Source organism: Yarrowia lipolytica, chromosome 1E, assembly GCF_001761485.1.
Source record: "Yarrowia lipolytica chromosome 1E, complete sequence".
Lineage (NCBI taxonomy): Eukaryota > Fungi > Ascomycota > Dipodascomycetes > Dipodascales > Yarrowia > Yarrowia lipolytica.
Genome location: NC_090774.1, coordinates 3,532,652 through 3,550,564, shown reverse-complemented (window position 1 = coordinate 3,550,564; position 17,913 = coordinate 3,532,652). Strand labels below are relative to the sequence as shown.

General features: G+C 48.2%; 8 protein-coding genes and 1 non-coding gene across 9 annotated transcripts; 4 read left to right on the top strand and 5 right to left on the bottom strand.

Moving 5' to 3' along the window:
* Window positions 1–219: 219 nt before the first annotated feature.
* Window positions 220–1,953, top strand: YALI1_E35503g (uncharacterized protein; the record flags this gene model as incomplete). The annotated part of the gene is made up of 1 exon (XM_504578.1): window positions 220–1,953. One exon carries the CDS (start codon window positions 220–222, stop codon window positions 1,951–1,953), a length of 1,734 nt encoding a protein of 577 aa, XP_504578.1.
* Window positions 1,954–2,777: 824 nt separating this feature from the next.
* YALI1_E35478g (uncharacterized protein) lies at window positions 2,778–4,472 on the top strand (the record flags this gene model as incomplete). Its single annotated transcript, XM_504577.3, has 1 exon — window positions 2,778–4,472. One exon carries the CDS (start codon window positions 2,778–2,780, stop codon window positions 4,470–4,472), a length of 1,695 nt encoding a protein of 564 aa, XP_504577.3.
* Window positions 4,473–4,758: 286 nt separating this feature from the next.
* Window positions 4,759–4,846, bottom strand: YALI1_E35457r. The gene has a single exon. It is a non-coding gene; the product is annotated as a tRNA-Asp (tRNA).
* Window positions 4,847–5,395: 549 nt separating this feature from the next.
* YALI1_E35440g (uncharacterized protein) lies at window positions 5,396–6,568 on the bottom strand (the record flags this gene model as incomplete). The annotated part of the gene is made up of 1 exon (XM_504576.3): window positions 5,396–6,568. One exon carries the CDS (start codon window positions 6,566–6,568, stop codon window positions 5,396–5,398), a length of 1,173 nt encoding a protein of 390 aa, XP_504576.1.
* A 210-nt stretch (window positions 6,569–6,778) lies between these two features.
* Window positions 6,779–8,803, bottom strand: YALI1_E35417g (uncharacterized protein; the record flags this gene model as incomplete). The annotated part of the gene is made up of 1 exon (XM_504575.3): window positions 6,779–8,803. The coding sequence occupies one exon, from the start codon at window positions 8,801–8,803 to the stop codon at window positions 6,779–6,781; it is 2,025 nt and encodes a 674-aa protein (XP_504575.3).
* A 721-nt stretch (window positions 8,804–9,524) lies between these two features.
* Window positions 9,525–10,889, top strand: YALI1_E35410g (uncharacterized protein; the record flags this gene model as incomplete). The annotated part of the gene is made up of 1 exon (XM_504574.3): window positions 9,525–10,889. One exon carries the CDS (start codon window positions 9,525–9,527, stop codon window positions 10,887–10,889), a length of 1,365 nt encoding a protein of 454 aa, XP_504574.3.
* A 155-nt stretch (window positions 10,890–11,044) lies between these two features.
* Window positions 11,045–11,704, bottom strand: YALI1_E35388g (uncharacterized protein; the record flags this gene model as incomplete). The annotated part of the gene is made up of 1 exon (XM_068283156.1): window positions 11,045–11,704. One exon carries the CDS (start codon window positions 11,702–11,704, stop codon window positions 11,045–11,047), a length of 660 nt encoding a protein of 219 aa, XP_068139257.1.
* A 420-nt stretch (window positions 11,705–12,124) lies between these two features.
* On the top strand, window positions 12,125–14,644 carry YALI1_E35384g (uncharacterized protein; the record flags this gene model as incomplete). The annotated part of the gene is made up of 1 exon (XM_068283155.1): window positions 12,125–14,644. One exon carries the CDS (start codon window positions 12,125–12,127, stop codon window positions 14,642–14,644), a length of 2,520 nt encoding a protein of 839 aa, XP_068139256.1.
* Window positions 14,645–14,755: 111 nt separating this feature from the next.
* On the bottom strand, window positions 14,756–17,608 carry YALI1_E35329g (uncharacterized protein; the record flags this gene model as incomplete). The annotated part of the gene is made up of 1 exon (XM_504571.3): window positions 14,756–17,608. One exon carries the CDS (start codon window positions 17,606–17,608, stop codon window positions 14,756–14,758), a length of 2,853 nt encoding a protein of 950 aa, XP_504571.3.
* Between the last annotated feature and the right edge of the window lie 305 nt (window positions 17,609–17,913).

The following is a 17,913-nucleotide window of genomic DNA, read 5'->3' as shown; positions in this document are numbered from 1 at the left end:
TAGATTAGAGAAGAAAAACGTAGAATCAAGACTCGAGTACTATTAGGCTGTTCATGAACTCCTCCGACCCTGAAATTGATCCTACAATAGACCCCTGGCACTTTCCGACTACATTGCATAAGCGTCAGGTTAGAGTTGCACCATCCGCGTCTACACAATGCTAGCGGTCTTAAACACAAGTACAGCACTCACACAACTAACGATACCGACAATATCACCATGGTGCACAAAAAGGCGTATCTCTGGCTGTTTGCTGCACTTTCACAAGCGCTTCCCATAGAGGAAACAAAGACAGTTGCCACTGAGGTGTCGACAGTGGACCCTTCCCACTCTGTACTTCGGCTGGCTCTCGAAGCCACCGACACGCCCATGAACCGAGAAAACCACAAAGCAACTGCTGGCAAAGACGTCGGTCGCATGATTGGCGAAAATAAGGCATCACTGAATCTGGCTGGTCAGCTGACAGGTCAGATGCGAGGCCAGATGAGCAAGTTGGAAATGCATCTGGCTGGTGCCGAAGTACAGCAGGGGTTTGCAGAACCGCCTCCCCAGCATGTGTGGGTCGAAGGCTTTCTGGACCCCAAGGACAAGGATGAGCTGAAGGCCCTAATCCTGGAATCTATGAAGGAAAAAATCAGAACTGCCCGAAAGCAGGACGCAGAGAAGGATGAGAAAGCACAGCAGAAGGTTCTCGAGGAACTGTGGTACGGTTCGGAGGACTCTAAGCGACAAGAGGAGGATGAACGCACCCAGAAGAACAAGGTGCAGCGTCAATATAACTACGACTTGCTGAAACATGAACAGGAGAATGGACTGGCCAATCTAAAGGACAGAGTGAACAAGTTAAAGGATTCAGATTACTTCGAGAAGCATTCGAACAGAAAAAACGACATCTCTGTCACTCTTGTGACCCCGGTCGACGCATACCAGCAGGAGGGAGTGGAGAAGACGCGTACCAAGGACAACAGAAAGCAATATTGTGATTTGCATGAGCATAACAAGGTCAAATGTGTCTTTGTTGAGGTCGAGACCAAGCCCAACCCCGCATCTAACCCTCACTCTCCAGCAGGAGGAGGCTGGCAACCTAAGTATGACGCTGCTCTGAAGTATCTGGATGCTATCATCTCCGTCATGGCTAAGGCTGAGCAGGTACCTCTAATTGGAACTGGACCTCTCGAGGCTCTGGAGCAGATCAAAGGCGATTCCAAATTCAACCAGGAGCAGGGACATGAGGAGTGGCTATGGATGCTGGACAACAACGCCTACATCACTCATCCTTCTGTTGATGTGGCATCATGGGTCCTGGACCCGGAGGTGCTGGCTGAGATGGCCCTTCCAGATAGACAACTGCGGCATGGAGATGGCTACTACGATAAGCGTGCCAAGACTGAAGCGAGGACAAAGGAGGAAGAAGAAGGTGACACCCGAAAGAGACGACTGGAAAACGATCCTATTATGGTCATTGCTCTGGACAATGAAGGTGGATTCGACCTGTCGTCCTTCTTTCTAAGAAAGTCGAGATACACCTACGAGCTGCTTCATCTGTGGAGAACTTATGCTTCAGATATGAGCAAGGACTCCGATCTGCATAAATATGACGGCCGATCTAATGCTCGACTTAAAAATGCTCTTTACACCGTGTTTGTGCATCACCAGCATCTCAGAGACAGAGTGGCTGTGGTTCCCTCGAGATTGATGGCGGGTCAGACGTACCAGCGAACACTAAAGGATGCTGCTGTCAAGGACCAGCTTGAGGGTATCGACAAACCTCAAGAGACCGAGCAGATGGATAAGGTGATGGTTCCTACGGAGATTGCCCAGCAGAACCAGTGGAGCAGTGGAGATTTCGTCGCCACTCTTCCCCGAGAGTGTCCCGAGAACCTCAAGGAGCATTGCGCTAAATACACATTTTTCTGGGCTGCTGCTAGTTTAGCCAATGAAGGTAACCACTGACTGCAGCAACATATTTCAACACAGTTAAAATTGTATAATGATGATATACAATATGATGCTAAAGAGAAAAAACTTGGGCGAAGTATTCACAGAACTGCACAGAAGGGGAAGCATGCTTAAATTCATCCATTGACCTTTGGGTATGCTGACAACCTCACTGTTGAAACATTCCCTTTAAAATATAGTGTTCTAGGAAGTTGTAGACGTAGGGTCTGTGCGGACCAGTCCATTCAACTCTGTGAGGGCCGATTGGGTGTCCCGTGTCGAGACGAGGTACCCTGTAGCTACTCATACAGTGTACAAGTACACTACATACTGTACTTATAGACTGAGACACGAGTGTATAGTACATACTGTACTATACAAGTAGGCTAAATGGCGCTCGAACTACAATAATTGACATGTGATGAGATTGAGAAAATTCAATGGCGGAATTTATTTTCAGCACTGCGTCCTGGTACGAGTGCATGTTTCGTACTATAGCTAGCGGTAGACATCAACGTCTGTACTTTACGCAATAATCTGAACTTTGTTAGACTTTGTTGTGACAGTAGTGGGAGGGAGAGCCAATTTGGAACGAGTTGATAGTCGTGATCAGGCCTCAAGTTGAAGAGGGAATCTCAAATCTATACTACTAACGACTACAAATCCATCAGTGCTCTCCTACCATCATAAGTTGCCATCTTGCATCTATTTCGACTCTCTATTATGTTGCACTTTCTGTGCCGCCCCTCCTTTTAGGTTCGATTATCTGGTCATGCGCTATCTGGGGAATCATATCTGGAAGTAACCGAAACCACAACCATCACGCAGTCCACACCACCATGATCAAAGCAGATAACGCCTTGCTGCTGGAGGAACCACTCCTGCGTGTGCCTTATGAGATGCTTCGTAAGAATCTCAAGACGGTGCACAAACATATGACCCAGGAAAGCACCATGGTCGAACAGACGCTGAGTAAGTTACAACAGAGTACTCAGCATGTGGCTGCCGAATATGGCGAGAAGCAGCAAGAGGAGGCTCGTGAGAGCCTTGATCAACTCATTTCACGAGTCCGAGGCTTGAAGCGGAAGATTGCCACTCTAAAGGACGAACAAAATGAGACATTAACTACCACAAAGGCTAGAGTGGAGCATTTGAATGTCATCTTCGACAATGAAAAGGAAACCGACCCTGAGAAGCAGAAGGAGACGGAGAAGAAGTGGTTGAGAACACGGCTGGAGCGACTGCTTACCGACTACTTCCTCAGGCAGGGCTTCTCTGAAACCGCCAAATCATTTGCTCAAAACAGAGGCATTACTTCGCTGGTTGACGTTACCATTCTGGACCAATGCATTTCCGTTGAGACTTCACTGCGACAACGACACTCTACTGCGGAGTGTCTTGCCTGGTGTTCTGAAAACAGATCGTTTTTGAGGAAAACAAGAAGCTCTCTGGAGTTTGAGGTTCGTCTACAACATTACGTTGAACTTGTCAAGAGTGGACGAGTGGAGGACGCTCTCAAGTATTGCCAGAGGTTCTTGTCTAAGAATGCTGACATTCATCTGAGAGAAATTCAGCAGGCGGCAGGACTTCTAGCATTCCCCCCTGGTACAGAGGGGTCTCCCTATAAGGACCTTTATGCCTGTGAGAGATGGAACCAGCTGTCGCGGAAGTTCGTGCAGACGTTTGCAGATGTCCATGGCCTTTCGGACGGCTCTTCTTTGCTCTACACGCTATCCACTGGCCTCTCAGTCCTTAAGACGCACTCTTGTCGAAACTTCGGAGCTCCTGCCGAGCTCCCCATCACTGCGGACAAGGACGAAGACATGGACCCCTCATTGACTTCATCTGCCCGTCCATATGCTCGTCGCTCGGAAAACCTTCCTAGTGTTTTTGGTTCTGGCTTCTCAATTAGAATGTACGGCTCTGACGAGATTCGAGGACTCGACACTCTTCCTGTCATACCTCCTCGAGCTTTGGCCAACCTCAGTAGCATGCGAAGAGACATTGCAATGCAAAATAATCTGGACCTGGAGGAATCCATTGAAGATGATAATGAGGAGAGTGAAGAGCGAACTTCAGGCGATGGTGAACGTGACAGCGATGGGGCTGTACCTGTGGAGGAGCTCGAGGAGCTTCCTGATGCTCCTCCAGAGCTTCTCTCTGCAGAATACCTTGCACGGCGAATTGAGGAAGCTACCAAGGAGAACACAGACATCATTCCCAAGACAACTCTAGACATGTTCAATCACTTTTACCCTGGGTGTTGCACCTCGCATCAGTTGTCGCGTGCAGATGCGTGTCCCGTGTGTTCTGTGGAGCTGAACTCCCTTGCTGAAAATCTCCCATATGCTCATCACATTCGATCGCACTTGGATGCCGACCCTGTAGTGTTGCCCAATAGCAGAATCTTTGGCCGAGCGAAGCTCATGGAGTACTCCCACAAAATGATGAAGGCTGCTCCCAACACTGTCGTTGACCCCACATCTTTTGAGTGCTTCAAGATTGATGAGCTCATTACTGCTTACCCTAGTTGATATATGTTATTTATTCTCAAATATGTTGAAATGTTTTGTTTCTCGTTTAAGATGCACTGTACATACATACTGTAGCTACATACTGGTCTGAGAGATTTTTTTCATCATGACTTCAAAAACTTTAGCCAGCAATTACACACAACCTAACTAAACCTACAGTAACTACTGCACTTTTAATACGGTTGACATTACACAATGTATTATGCAGGAAAAAAATTTTATATCCATATCCAGGAATACGCCTATAGGGCCACCAGTAGATGAAAAAGGTATTTGGCAATACACACTCCGCAACGGAGAATTGAACTCCGGTCCCCCGCGTGCTGAACAGTTGTCCTGACAGGCGGAAATTCTAGCCACTAAACTATTGCGGATTGACGTATACACCTGTAACGATTCAGAAGCTAGTCATAAGGTGTTATGATTAGTCATGTTTAAGAAGTGTATGATTTATTGAACGCCAATAACCCGGCTTACTACAAGTAGGTACATACTGTATATAGCTGTAAATAATCAGAATTAAAACTAAATTAAATAAAAATGTCATTAATTTTTTAAAAATAATTTAATGGCATGCGCACCGAAACGCACATCGCAACAGTTATCATGACTATGAATTAATGAACGCCAATAACCTAGATTACTACTTGTAGGTATATAGATAGATAGACAGCTATCACCTGAGTGTAAAGTTGCACCAGTAATGTCTTTCTAATGGTATCCCTGAGTACAGTAATTGGAATTATAGGTTGTGTTGTAAGGAATCCCTGACCTGCTCCCCCCAGGATACAGTAAGTACACATACTTAGCCTCTTGTACCATTGTGGCGACAAGCTAAACACATTGAACTGTGCCAATACATCTCAGTCATCAACTTGAACCAAAACCATGCATTTAATGTCATCTAAAACAATACAAGAGCACTACTCACTGTCGGAACCATCATCATTCTCGATCTTCTTAGTAATAATACCTCGACCATCCTCAACCTCAAAGACAAAGAACTTGGCCTTTCGAGTCTCTGCCTTCTTGGTGGTATCTCCCATTCCTCTAGTTCGTCGATGGTGGTAGTTGGGGAATACCTCCCAGTCGAAAGGCCCAGTGTAGACCGACTTGAAACCGGCATCCTTGGCCAAAGATTTGACTGCCCAAAGGTTGTATGGTGCACCGTCAAACAAAGTCACAATGACCTTTCCTGTTCTGAGAGGTGCTCGCCCGTAAATACTATATCCAGCCATCGCATTCTTAGCAGCTTTGGAAGGCTTGGCAGGCGCCTTGTAATGTGAAGTTCCTGGCTTTGGAGGGTTGCCGTCATGTTTGGCCTTGTACTTCTGATATTTCTCGTACACCTCCACTCCGTTTTTCAGAAGAGGAATAGCGCACTTGAAGAAGGCATGCAGCATCTGTTGGTTTCGCAGAACGTTTCGATCCTGGTCCTTGATACCGTCTCCGGTATGGGGAAAGTTGAACACGATAGCATCAAACTTGTTACCGTTGGACATGTTCTTAAACATCTTGTAGTTGGACAGCTTCGTAGCATCAATGTCAAAATGAGAGCTGGTCTCTACGGCTTCATTCAGCTCGTCCTCAGACTCAAGTTCCTCCTCAAAGCCCTCCTCGTCGTTCTCCTCTCCTTCCCCATTGTCTTCGGACTTGTCTTCAGTCTCCAGTTCCTTCAGATTCTCAGCACCATTCTCATACTTTCGTTTCACCTCCTCCTCCGAGTCGAAAGCCGTCGCCACAATGTTGGTCGCCAGCTTTTCCTTCTTGCAGCAGAGCGCAAAAGAGAAATCTCCCTCTCCTAACAACAGAATCTTGTCATCCTTGTTCCAGGGAATGGTTCGTTCTCGACGAATTCGAATCTGCTCTTCGGTCAAAGGAGCAGATTCGTCAGACTTCTCATACAGCCTTTGGTGCTCGAGCTTCTGTCGCTTATTGGCCTGCTTTTGGCTCTTGGATGCTCCCTGAGTCTGAGACTTTCGTTTTCCCTCCTCAAATTCCTTCCGTCGCTTGGCCTTTTCGGCCTCGACCTTTTGTGCCTTTTCAACCTGCAGCGATCGCGCAAGAGTCGCCTTGAGTCCTCCCTTCTTCGCCATGTTGTGGTGCTGTAGCTCGAAGTAGTGATCAACCTTGAAATTATTTCACTTATCATGCATATTGCATGGAGATGCATGAGCTGAAGGGAAATACAGCACATTGGGTTGTCCCTTGAACCGCAACGGCAAAAACCACATATAAATGAAAGTTGAGGATCTAGATTTCTAACAAACGATATATACAGTGCATTATGTTATAGCCACTAAATACTAGCAGATATCCTGGACATAGGCAGGGAAGGGGATGGGGGTCTGACGGTCGACAAAGCCCTTGAGACAGTCGTAGACACACTCCCAGTCGTCGTCATCGGCCCGACAGGTGAGCAGGAACTCCTTGGAGGTGGGTCCGCATCGGTCATACACCTCTTGAACCATGACATCCACGGGTAGGTGCTTGGCAAACCGTCCCATCACGAACACACACTTGTGGGGGATTCTGTCGTTGGCGAAACTCACAGAGTCCAACGACATCTCAAAGTCAGACATGTGGCTCATGGAATACTTTGCAGTCGATTTGGCCAGGGTGGGAGCCGTGCCCGCGGGTTGTGTGACGCTCACAGAAGAGAGAGCAGAATGTCCAAGAGAGGAAGCAATGCTGCCCATATCCGCAGGCATGGGCACACCAGGGTAGTTCATGATAAAACCACGCTTGGGTGCAGGGGCAGCAGCAGGAACAGCAGCGGGGGCAGCGGAAGGCTTGGAAGGGGTCGTCTTGGCAGGAGTGGCCTTGGCGGTTACCTTAGCAGAAGCAGAGACAGTCTTTGTTGATGGTGTCATGGGGACGTTCTGAGCCTGTCGGGATGCCAACACTTCGTTGAGGGTTGATGTCTTGGCAGAAATGTTCTTCTGCTCCTGCCCAAACTCGTGTCTGGCCTTGAGCTCATCCACGGCAGCCGTGAGCTCCCGGATGGCGCGAATGTCACCATTCTTGGCCCCCTCTAGTATATCAAGGGGAAGAGTGAGACAAGGGGCACCCTTTGCCCACAGCTCTCGGTAGTCCTGGAGTGCCTGCGTAGCAGCAGCGATCACACGCTCCCCTTCAGCGGCAGCACTTGCACCAGCGTCAGTGGGAGCAGACGTCGGCGTCTTAACTGCGGGGGAGGGAGATTGAGTAAAGGGGTCAGTTTTTGCAGGAGTCGCATCCTTGACGGGGGTAGCCTGAGTGATCTTGAGAGTGCCCGCCTTAAGAGCAGCAGCAGGGGTTTTCTTAAAGGTTTCAGCCTTGGTTTGGGCCTGATGCTGAGTCTTCGGGTTGGATCGAGATACGTTGCGAGATACCTTTTGCTGGTCAATCACGGCGGTAGAAGGGTTGACCTCCTGTTGAGCTTCAGCCCTTTTAGAGGCCTCTGTCCTCTTAGACTCGGACTTTTCATGCTCAGGATTATTGACCTCAGTCTTCTTGGGTTCGGGTTTGTTGACCTCTACGACCTTGGACTCTAATTTGGGCTCTTGCTTTGTCACTTTTAGTTCAAGCTCAGCATCAGGGGTAGACTGCTTAGAAGAGGTGCCCTCTCTAGCAGCAACAGCAGCCTTTGCACGCTGCTGACGGGCAGCTCGATGTGAAGGAACAGTATCGACCTTTCGAGTAGCAGAAGTTCGGTCAGCCTTCTCCAGAATATCAGATGCAGCATCAAGGCCAAGTTTAGAGGACACGGCAGCCAGCAGAACCTCCTGTTTCGCAAGAAGGATCTTGTGGGCCTGGTTCTGTTGCTTGACAATGCTGGTTTCACGCTCCTTGGATGCCAGGGTCTTCTTCAGAGACGCCATCTGACCCTGAAGGTTACGCACATTGTCAGCCAGATCCTCAATCTCCTCCTCCTTGTCTTGCGAAGAGTCCTTTTTGTCGCCCAGAATCTTTTTAGTCTCCGATTTGCACTGCTCAGAGGGATCCAGTCTGTGTTCCAGATGCAGACCCTCCCATTTTAGATATGGAGATCGCTCAAAGAAAAAAGTGGGGTTGGGGGCCGAACCGACCACTTCGTACAAGTTTTTTGGGTCGTCTTGTTTGGGCTGCAAGAACAGCTCGTGGGATCGCTCTTGGACCATCCGCAGCGCCACTTCAAACATCTGCGACGCGAAAATCACCGACTGCCGCTGGAAAATTGCATCGTAGTTTCGTTTTCCAGACAGTTGTAGTTCAGCCACAGTACCATCGGCCAATTTTTCCATGAGCGCGGCGGTGCGCATAAACATATGCTTGTAATCCTTTTCTCGCCAAACACTCTCTGTTTTCATTGCTGTTTTTCCGTCCTTCCTTGATTCGAGTGCCACGTTGGTTTCACGTCGTGCACTATACTGCAACTTTTCCGCCTCCTACAACAGGTTATGAGCTTGTATTGGTGTATAGCTCATGACTGTATGTATGTACGATGCCTGTCAGTTGGCACTTCTATGGTGTCTATAGTACATACACTGTACATACTGTACGGGTACCCGTACCTGTAGGTCGGTATGAGGTAAAGACGCCACTTGTACAACAATAGACACAGGGGATACGATAAAGAAGGCGGTTGAAAGTAAAAGAAATACTGTACAACCATCTCTCCACTGAAATGAGGTTCAGGAACCTCATGCATACACGACTTCCCAACCATGTAATCATGTATGGCATATGTCCACCACACCATTGGATATGGTCCCATTTCATAGCAGAATGTAGGCAAGACGTTAATGCTTTTAGCTTAACAAAATATGCCCTTTGAGCAACACATTCAGTCATGATGATCTGGACAGCCCAACGCAGACCAACTGTAAGTACATACTGTACTTGTAGCTCTTTGTATTGTAAATCTCAGTATGAATAATATTTCCCCTTATTGAATCGGATAGTACCGATGCTACACAAGTAACATCGGACCGGAGAGGCAAACAAGACCGCATCATCATCACCAGCACTCCAATTCATCTGAGCGATCCACCCCACAAAAACAGCAGTGAAGATCGTGTGATATTCATAATGCACATGGCTCACAATCGAACCATCCGAACCTTATGCATGTATGGCCTTATTTCAAATCCTCTTCGGGGCACTATAAGTCTCGAAGCTAAACCCACATATCTCAACTTGCACAAACTGCAACCCCACATTTCGCCTACCTGTGCAACAATGTTCCGTTTTGCTCGTAAAATCAAAGTCGGAGCCCCTTCGCTGACCCCCTCGCTCACCAAGAAGGCTGGCGCCTTTGCTTTCGGTGCTGTCACCGGAACCGTGCTAGCTGTGACCTTCCCTCTTAACGTGGAGAAGCCCAAGTTCACTGAGGATCTTACCCAGCTGATCCGAGAGTTCAAGGCTTCTCAGCCTATTAGCAACGATGCTGTCAAGGCCGCTGCTGTGCCCCAGTTCCCCCAGCTTGACGAGTTCGACTTTGGTAACGATCAACGACCCATCAAGCTCCGAATGGAGGACTTCATCAAGAAGATGCAAAAGGAGATCGTGGCCGAGCTTGAGACTCTTGATGACACCTCCACCTTCCGAGTTGATGAGTGGCAGCGTGGGCTCAATGGCGAGGGAGGAGGAGGAATTTCTTGTGTTCTGCAGGATGGTAAGGTGTTTGAGAAGGCCGGTGTTAACATATCTATTGTTCACGGCCTGTTGCCCCCCATGGCTGTCCAGAAGATGAAGGCTGATCACAAGAGTATTCGACCTTCCAACGATGGAAACCTCCCCTTTTATGCCTGTGGTCTGTCTATGGTTCTCCACCCAGTCAACCCCATGGCTCCTACTGTCCACCTCAACTATCGATACTTTGAAACCATGAACTCCGATGGTACCACCCAGGCTTGGTGGTTCGGTGGAGGAAGCGATCTTACCCCCTCTTACCTGTTTGAGGAGGACGCTGTTCACTTCCACAAGACTCTCAAGGAAGCTTGCGACAAGCACGACAAGGACTACTACCGGAAGTTTAAGAAGTGGTGTGATGAGTACTTCGTCATTAAGCACCGACAGGAGGCCCGAGGTGTCGGAGGTATCTTCTTCGATGATCTCGAGAACAAGGATCCCGAGGAGCTCTTTGGTTTCATCCGGTCTTCTCTTCGATCTTTCCTGCCCTCTTACATGCCCATCATCCAGCGACGAAAGGATCTCCCTTACACTCCCGAGGAGAAGCAGTGGCAGCAACTCCGACGAGGTCGATACGTCGAGTTCAACCTTGTCAACGATCGAGGAACCGCGTTCGGTCTGCAGACTCCTTCTGCTCGCATCGAATCCATTCTCATGTCTCTTCCTCTTACTGCGTCTTGGATGTACGACCACAGACCCTCTGAGGGATCTCGAGAGGAGCGACTGCTCAAGATTCTCAAAGAGCCCCGTGAGTGGGTCTAAGGAACGGTCAACATACTTGTACATATGATACAGAGCATTGGGATGGATAAATAGTATATAGTAAAGAAGATATGATATGATTAATGATAGCCTGTGCCGGTGATGTTGCTGCATATGAATAAATAAATCTATGTACGTCTTCTATACTACTTCTACTACTTCAATTCAGGTTTGCGGAACCGTTCAGGCTGGTCAGAATACAAGCATGTTCGACTTTCTCTCCAGACTCTCTCCAGGAGCTCCCGCCGAGGGAGCAAATCGGGGAATATGACCACAGTTCGGTCCTTGTCTTTAACGAGAATGGTCATAAAGAATATCACCTCCAACCCCTTGAACCCTTCGTGAATCACGAGATCGATGATGCTATCGAGGTTCAGGAACGTCGTCTGACCCATGAAATAGTAGCCACCCGACGAATACACTTGCAGGCCAATTCCGTGGACCACAAACAAGGACTCAATCTTATATGGACGTTTCATGAGTGCCATTATAGCCAGGACCCACAAAGACAAGAGTGCGATGGTTGGTGTTTTGTTTCGAAGAAACCCGAGCAACCATTGAGGATAGGCTGTCGCGATCTTTGAAAGGGTCGACTCGCCCACATATTGGTAGGCAGGTTTGTGTTCCTCCAGCCAGATACTTGTTGTTGCCAGCATCAGCAAGACCACGACGACCTTGTTTAATAGACATGTGGCATATGTGGTGATTATTTTGGCGCGCGTTTTTGACAGATTTTTGACAGTGAATTCGACCGAAGAGCCAACGCGACGCTCTTCATAATGATAGTCCTTGTATGGCGATTGAGTACATGGCATTGTACCGTGTTGTCTGAAGTAGGTGTTGACAAAATCACCTCGTACACAATTGTACGCATGTACACAGGCATGAGCTTATTGGAACATTTTGAGTAGAGTTTACAACTACAGGTAGCTTGTAATGAGCTGCAGGCATACGTCGGATGGGTGATAGTGACTATTATAAAGAGAGGGGGGAGAAAAATAGAGTCTCAGCAATCTAGTGAAAATTAGAGTCTGAGAATGTTGTGCTACTCAGATATATTATATGTTATTTGGTCACGTGCCAAAAATCGCTTTTATGGCATACCGCAGGAGAAGCGCAGTAGAACTCAAATTCACGTATTGACGCCAAAATCGCGAAATCACTTAATACAGAGGTGCAGGTCCAACCACTACCACTGAGAAACCCTCACGACAACGAAACCACCTGGAGAGCCCATGAGTACCTTTGACGGTATTATCCGTGAGTTTCCGGAAATCCGGGTGGACTACTTCCACGACAGAGGCAAAAAACATCCCGTGCGACCAGAAGTATGGCTTCTTAGTCATGTTCATACTGACCACACTGCAGGTCTGGAGAATGTTGGAGGGCTAGTTTATTGTTCGAAGGTGACGAAGAACATGTTGGTCGAAAAAGACCCTCGCAGCAAACGCCACAAGGCCTACAACGATATGGCAGCTATTCCCAACGGTACTCTAAAGTCGAAGTACACACCTATCCAGGATAGATTGAGAGGCCTGGATCTGGATACCCCGTTCGAGATCAACGTGGGGGCATACACGGTTTCAGTAACTCTTCTAGATGCCAGCAACCACTGCCCTGGAGCTGTCATGTTTCTTCTTCAAGGTAAGGGCAAGTGTGTCCTATACACAGGAGATATTCGGGCGGAAAAATGGTGGCTGAGGTCGTTAGAAAATCACCCCTTGTTACTACCATACATTTGTGGAGTGAAGAAGCTCGATTGCATTTACCTGGATACTACTTTCGGGTATAGAGGAGAGCCCTACATCAGCCTGGTAGACAACAACACGGGGCTTGGCAAGCTCATGAAGCAACTGAGTAGGTATCCTCTTACGGGAAGTATACAGTACTTCCTGCCACGATATACCTCTGGGTTCGAGCTCATTTGGCAGTACCTTGCTGCTGCATATGATTGGAAGGTACACATGGAGGAGGATGAATTACAAAGGGTGTCTAAAGTACTCCAGGTTGAGGGTCGCTCGCACTACATTAAGTATCTGACCAAGGAGGCTGCGGAAGCCACTCTTCATTGCTGCTCGTGCCAACGGACTAGCTCATCCTCGGTGCTACTCTTGCCTGTGGTGAACTACCTGGCATCTCATGTTGACGAACACAACCGACCCAAAAAGGAATCTGAACTCCAGTTGGTGGGGGTTAAGGATTTACTGAGGCGGTTGTCAGAGGAGTACACATCAAGTAACGAGTCCCATCTGTCTGACGTGATTGATTTTGAATCCGGACAGAGATTCATCAAAACTGAATGTGAGCAAGGGTTAGATCTTTATCTTCCAGATATGCTCCTGTTCCATTATTCTCGACATTCTTCGTATTTGGAATGTGAGGAGCTCGTGGGCCTGTTCAAACCCCGCTCAGTGTTCCCATGTGTGGTCAGCAAAGATTCGTGGCAAAGAGGGTTCTCTATGGCGAGATTATTCGGACATGTTTGTCAAGAGCACGTTGATCAACCCTCGCAGTTCATGTACGATGTGGAGATGTGCATTGAAACAGCGAGACCGATCCCTAGGATTCGTGAACCAGTTCTCACTCTGAAGATTGATGGAAAACCTGCTGTCTCTGGGCCATCTCAAGAAGCCAACTCGCAATCATTGCTAGTCCCCAAGACTGTCAAGTCATTCCAAGTCAGAGCTCCAGGGACTCAGAATGTCAAGATGCTTCCTACTGGCGTGTTCAATCAAACAGATGCTTATGTTCCAGCTAGCGATAGTGGTAACTCTGACATCTTAGACCAGTTGAACCTCTACAAATCTCCTATCAGGTCACCGGTGAGAACGAAATCAAGCCCAGGAAGGGTAGATCACGCTGTCCGACCAATGCCACTGCCCACTACTTCTGTGCCCTCTGTGAAGGAAGAGCCCCAGACTCCTTCATTTGGCGAAGCTCTGTCTATTCCGGTCCCCCCTGTCTCGTTTGCTTTACCAGTACAGCTTGCGACTGCACCTATCCCTGCATCTACTGCCATGCTCACAACTACACCTATGCCTTCATCCTCCCCTGGGATGCCCACGTCGTCTCCAGCGGATGCAGTTATGTCGAGTCCATTCAAGAAGGCCACCTCCCTCAGTTCCATGTGCGAAGAAATGCCTGAGGAATGTGAGTCAATTACTGAAAGTGTCGTCAAGGTGGAGCGAGACTCGGATGAGTTTTATGTTTCCGTCAACTCCCTGCCTCAGTTGATTGCTAGAATCACAGCAGAACCGATTTCTCACACATCTCAACCTACCACTCAGCCGGAGCTTGGTTCGATGGTTGAACAACCTGAACGACAGAACGTATCAATGACAGAACAAGTGGAGGCGAAAGTAGCCGAATTTTCAAAGCCAATGAAGGATCTTGTGAACCAGCCACAGGAAAATACACTAAGTCAACGGCGCATTTCACTACGTCCGGAGGTACCCACCGCTCCTCGACAACCACCCAGGATTACTGGTGTTCTGCGTCAAGCGAGCCTGTCTCGTAAGCCTAGTGTTGCTCATCACTCCAGTCCCTCTCCCAGGTCTTCCAAATCACCACCGCCAAAAAATATGTGCCCTGAACCATCCAAAATCATCATGGGACCGCCTGTTTTACGCAGAACGGCTGATGATGTGTACGATATCTGCGAGAAGATCGGCCAGTGTCGTTTGGTAAGAAACAAACGAAAAGTCCATCGACCATTCAAAGTGGATCGATGGAAGGTTTCGCCTGTGTCTGAGTAGCCTAATCTATTTATTTATTGTATCTGCCCATGTTCTTGTACCAGCGCTGTAAATTCAATAGTTGTATGATTACATGAGTAGATTAAATATATGCGATGTGCGTGTGGCTCTTTACACAATGTAGTCCAGACCGGAACCAGAGCAGGTAACCCAGAACTCCTTAACTACGGTATCAGTCAGCTTCTGTCCCCGCAGATTAACAAGCTTAGCGACAAAAGTCTTCACGTCCTGGTCACTGGCCTTGACAGGCTTGGTATCAGGGTTGTTGACGAAGTGCTCAAGGTTGTGTTTTGCATCCATGGGAAACTTGTAGATGTACTTCCGTAGCACTGACGAGTAATATGACAGCGACGATCGAGTAGCATCCCCACAAATCTTCATCATGATAGTGTTAATGAGAGAGGGTCCCAGAGCCTTCATGATCATCAAGTGGCGCTCTTTAGCCTCTCCCTGTAGCTTGAGAAGGCAAAAGTTTGTCCATAGACTGGTGGAGGTGGAAATGACGAGGATCTGAGTGGATGCAAGGGCCGAAACAGAATAAGAAAGAATGGCATGCAACAATGACTCCGGCGTATGTACAAAGAAGAGTTCCGGAGTCGTCGAAGCAATCTTCTCCACCAAACCCAGCACGTCGTGGGCCATGTCGTCATCTCCGTTAATAATGGGGTTGGGACCTGCGAAAAAGAGGGTAATGATCTCCTTGGTGAACTCATCACGAGAAGAAGCAGATGCAGTGGTACTAGTGAGATAGCATGAAGCCAGCTTAACTACCTTGGGGGCGAATCCAGGAGATTGGTTGAACTTGGTGCTGATAAACTCGAAGATAACCTGAGTGGAGAAGACGAAAGGACCAGCTTCTTCGGAGAAGCCCTTTCTGAATACCAGACATGCGAGATCACAAATCTCGACAGAAGTATTATATGGAGCCTGTTGGATAGCAAAAGTGGTAATGATATGCAATAGCTTTTGCTGCACATGGTTGGGATCCGACTGCCAGAAAGCAGCAACAGCCGAGGTATTGGTGTCATCCAGATCCACCTCTTCAACTGATTGAAGCTTCTTACCAATGCAAATAAGACACTTGAAGAGGGACACAATGGGGTCGTCTGGAAGGTCTGCCCTTGCCATCTCCTTGTGTGATCGATCAACAAGAATGTCAATCAGGCGGGAAAGATACTCCGACTGCTTTGCAATGGACGGTTCGCTCTCAATGATGGCTGCGATACCTTCTACCGTGTTCTCGTGACAGTAAGATGACATGGTCATCTTGCCTGACACCATCTGTTCATACACCTGGAAAAATGAGGCCAGCATCGGTCCAAGGGACTTTCGACCATCAGAACACAGCTTGGAGATTGAACGAGAGGCGAACAAAGAGAGCGTAGGCTCTTCCAAAGAGGCAAAGAGGAAATCTAGAGCTGATCCGAGACAAGGGCCATGAACATACATCGAGTCAAAGACGCCGACAAAGGTAATGGTACTCTTTCGCAGTCGGACAGAGGGATGCTGGGAAATCTTTTGGAGGAGCGAAGGGTCGTTGCAGACCACAGACACCGAGTCGTCGTCACTATCTGCCACTGCGATGAGACCAAAAAGTGCTGCTTCGACAGAAGGCCAGTCAGGCTCTGCTTCAGCGATGTTTCTGGTCACGATACCAGCAAGATTCTGCAGGAGCTTTGTGGGAACGATGCTGCAGACAGACTCGAGTAGATCACCTACGTCTCGTCGGAACTCCTTCATTTCGGTAGATTCTGTCAGGTCAGGTAGTTTCGTCTTGGACCAGAAGATCGAGGCGACCTGAAGAAGTAGACTGTCAACCAGCTCGGAGTCGATCTTCCCCTGGTTATCGTATAAGGTGTCGAGCAAACCCATCCAATATTCCAACAGCTCGGACGACATATTCTCATCCTCGAGAGGGGTCAGCCCTGGAACACCCTCTGACAGTTTCAGAAGAAGAGCCATGAGACCTCCAGGAGCAAGCTTTTGGGTAGTCATTAAGGAGAGCACGTGGTCGGGGTAGGCATCACAAACACTTGTCAGGAGCTTGACATACCACTCAGCAGAATCCAGAGACACGTCCATATCATTAGCAAAGCTCTGCCACGTGTTTTGACCCCACTCACCCATGAATAAGTCAATAAGTTGTGTCTTCCATACGCGTGAGAAGTAAGTGGGCCATGATTCCAGCACATCATACACCAGCTTCGCAGATTCCTCGAACAGCTGCTCAGTCTGAATGAATGGAAGCAACACATTATTGAGTTCTGACAGCCGCTCCAGAATTCTTTTGGCGTCAGCGCCACATCCGTAGACTACCCAAGAATTGAAACAGTCCAACCCAAGGCCCTGTTGGAGTGCCGACGTCAAAAGAGCCATAATTGCGTCCATGTTGTCGTCTTCAATGATACCCCTGAGTACCATCTTCATTTCCTGGACCACAAACCCACTTGGCCGAGACAGGTCTTCAGCTAGAGTCCTTGCAAATAGAAGGATTAGTTGCAGGTCGGCTGCATTATTGATTTGGGGAGTGTTTTCTCTCGAGACGTCCAGAACCACCTCCCCTGTAGTAATTGTGGCAATTACACTGTTGACGGGGGCTCTCCAGGCGTAGGGGTATCTTTGGAAAGCCAGACTGATAACTGATAGAAGCTTCTGGACCACAAACGCCTTACCTTCTGCTCTGATTCTGATACCCACAAGCCACGACAGGAGCTCAGAAATCACCTGTCGCTGGTCATCCTCCGTCCCGTTCTTGCCTGAGTCTGCCCTTGCATTGATCTGAACTGCGTATGTGAGGGCTCCAAAGAACTGGCAGTTAGAGCTGTTGGATCGTAGAAGCTGTCTGGCCATTTCCCAGCCATGAGGGCCTCGCTGTTGGGCCTGGAGTTGTCGCTGCGTCTCCTTGATTTCGTCTGCGTTCCGCGGAACGTAGAGTGACTCCACCAATTCTTCAATTTCGGTCATTGTGTAACACTTGTATTGTGTGGTTTCGAGAGTAAAGTTGTGGTCTCCAGATCTGCACCTCAACCTTGTCTGTCGAGACGCATGCTGACTTGAGATGGCAGAGATGGTGAGGAATACAAGGCCTGTTAGGTGTAATTGTTGATAATAACCTGGTAAATAGAGAGTATACTTAAAAAATCCGCATGAGTATCTACATTAGAGACAGATTATTAACTCATTAAAACCAATCAGCTTGGGGTTCCTATTCCTGGTTCCACCAAACAGAGATCAACCTACCTACGTAGTAAATGTAAGTAATATACTTG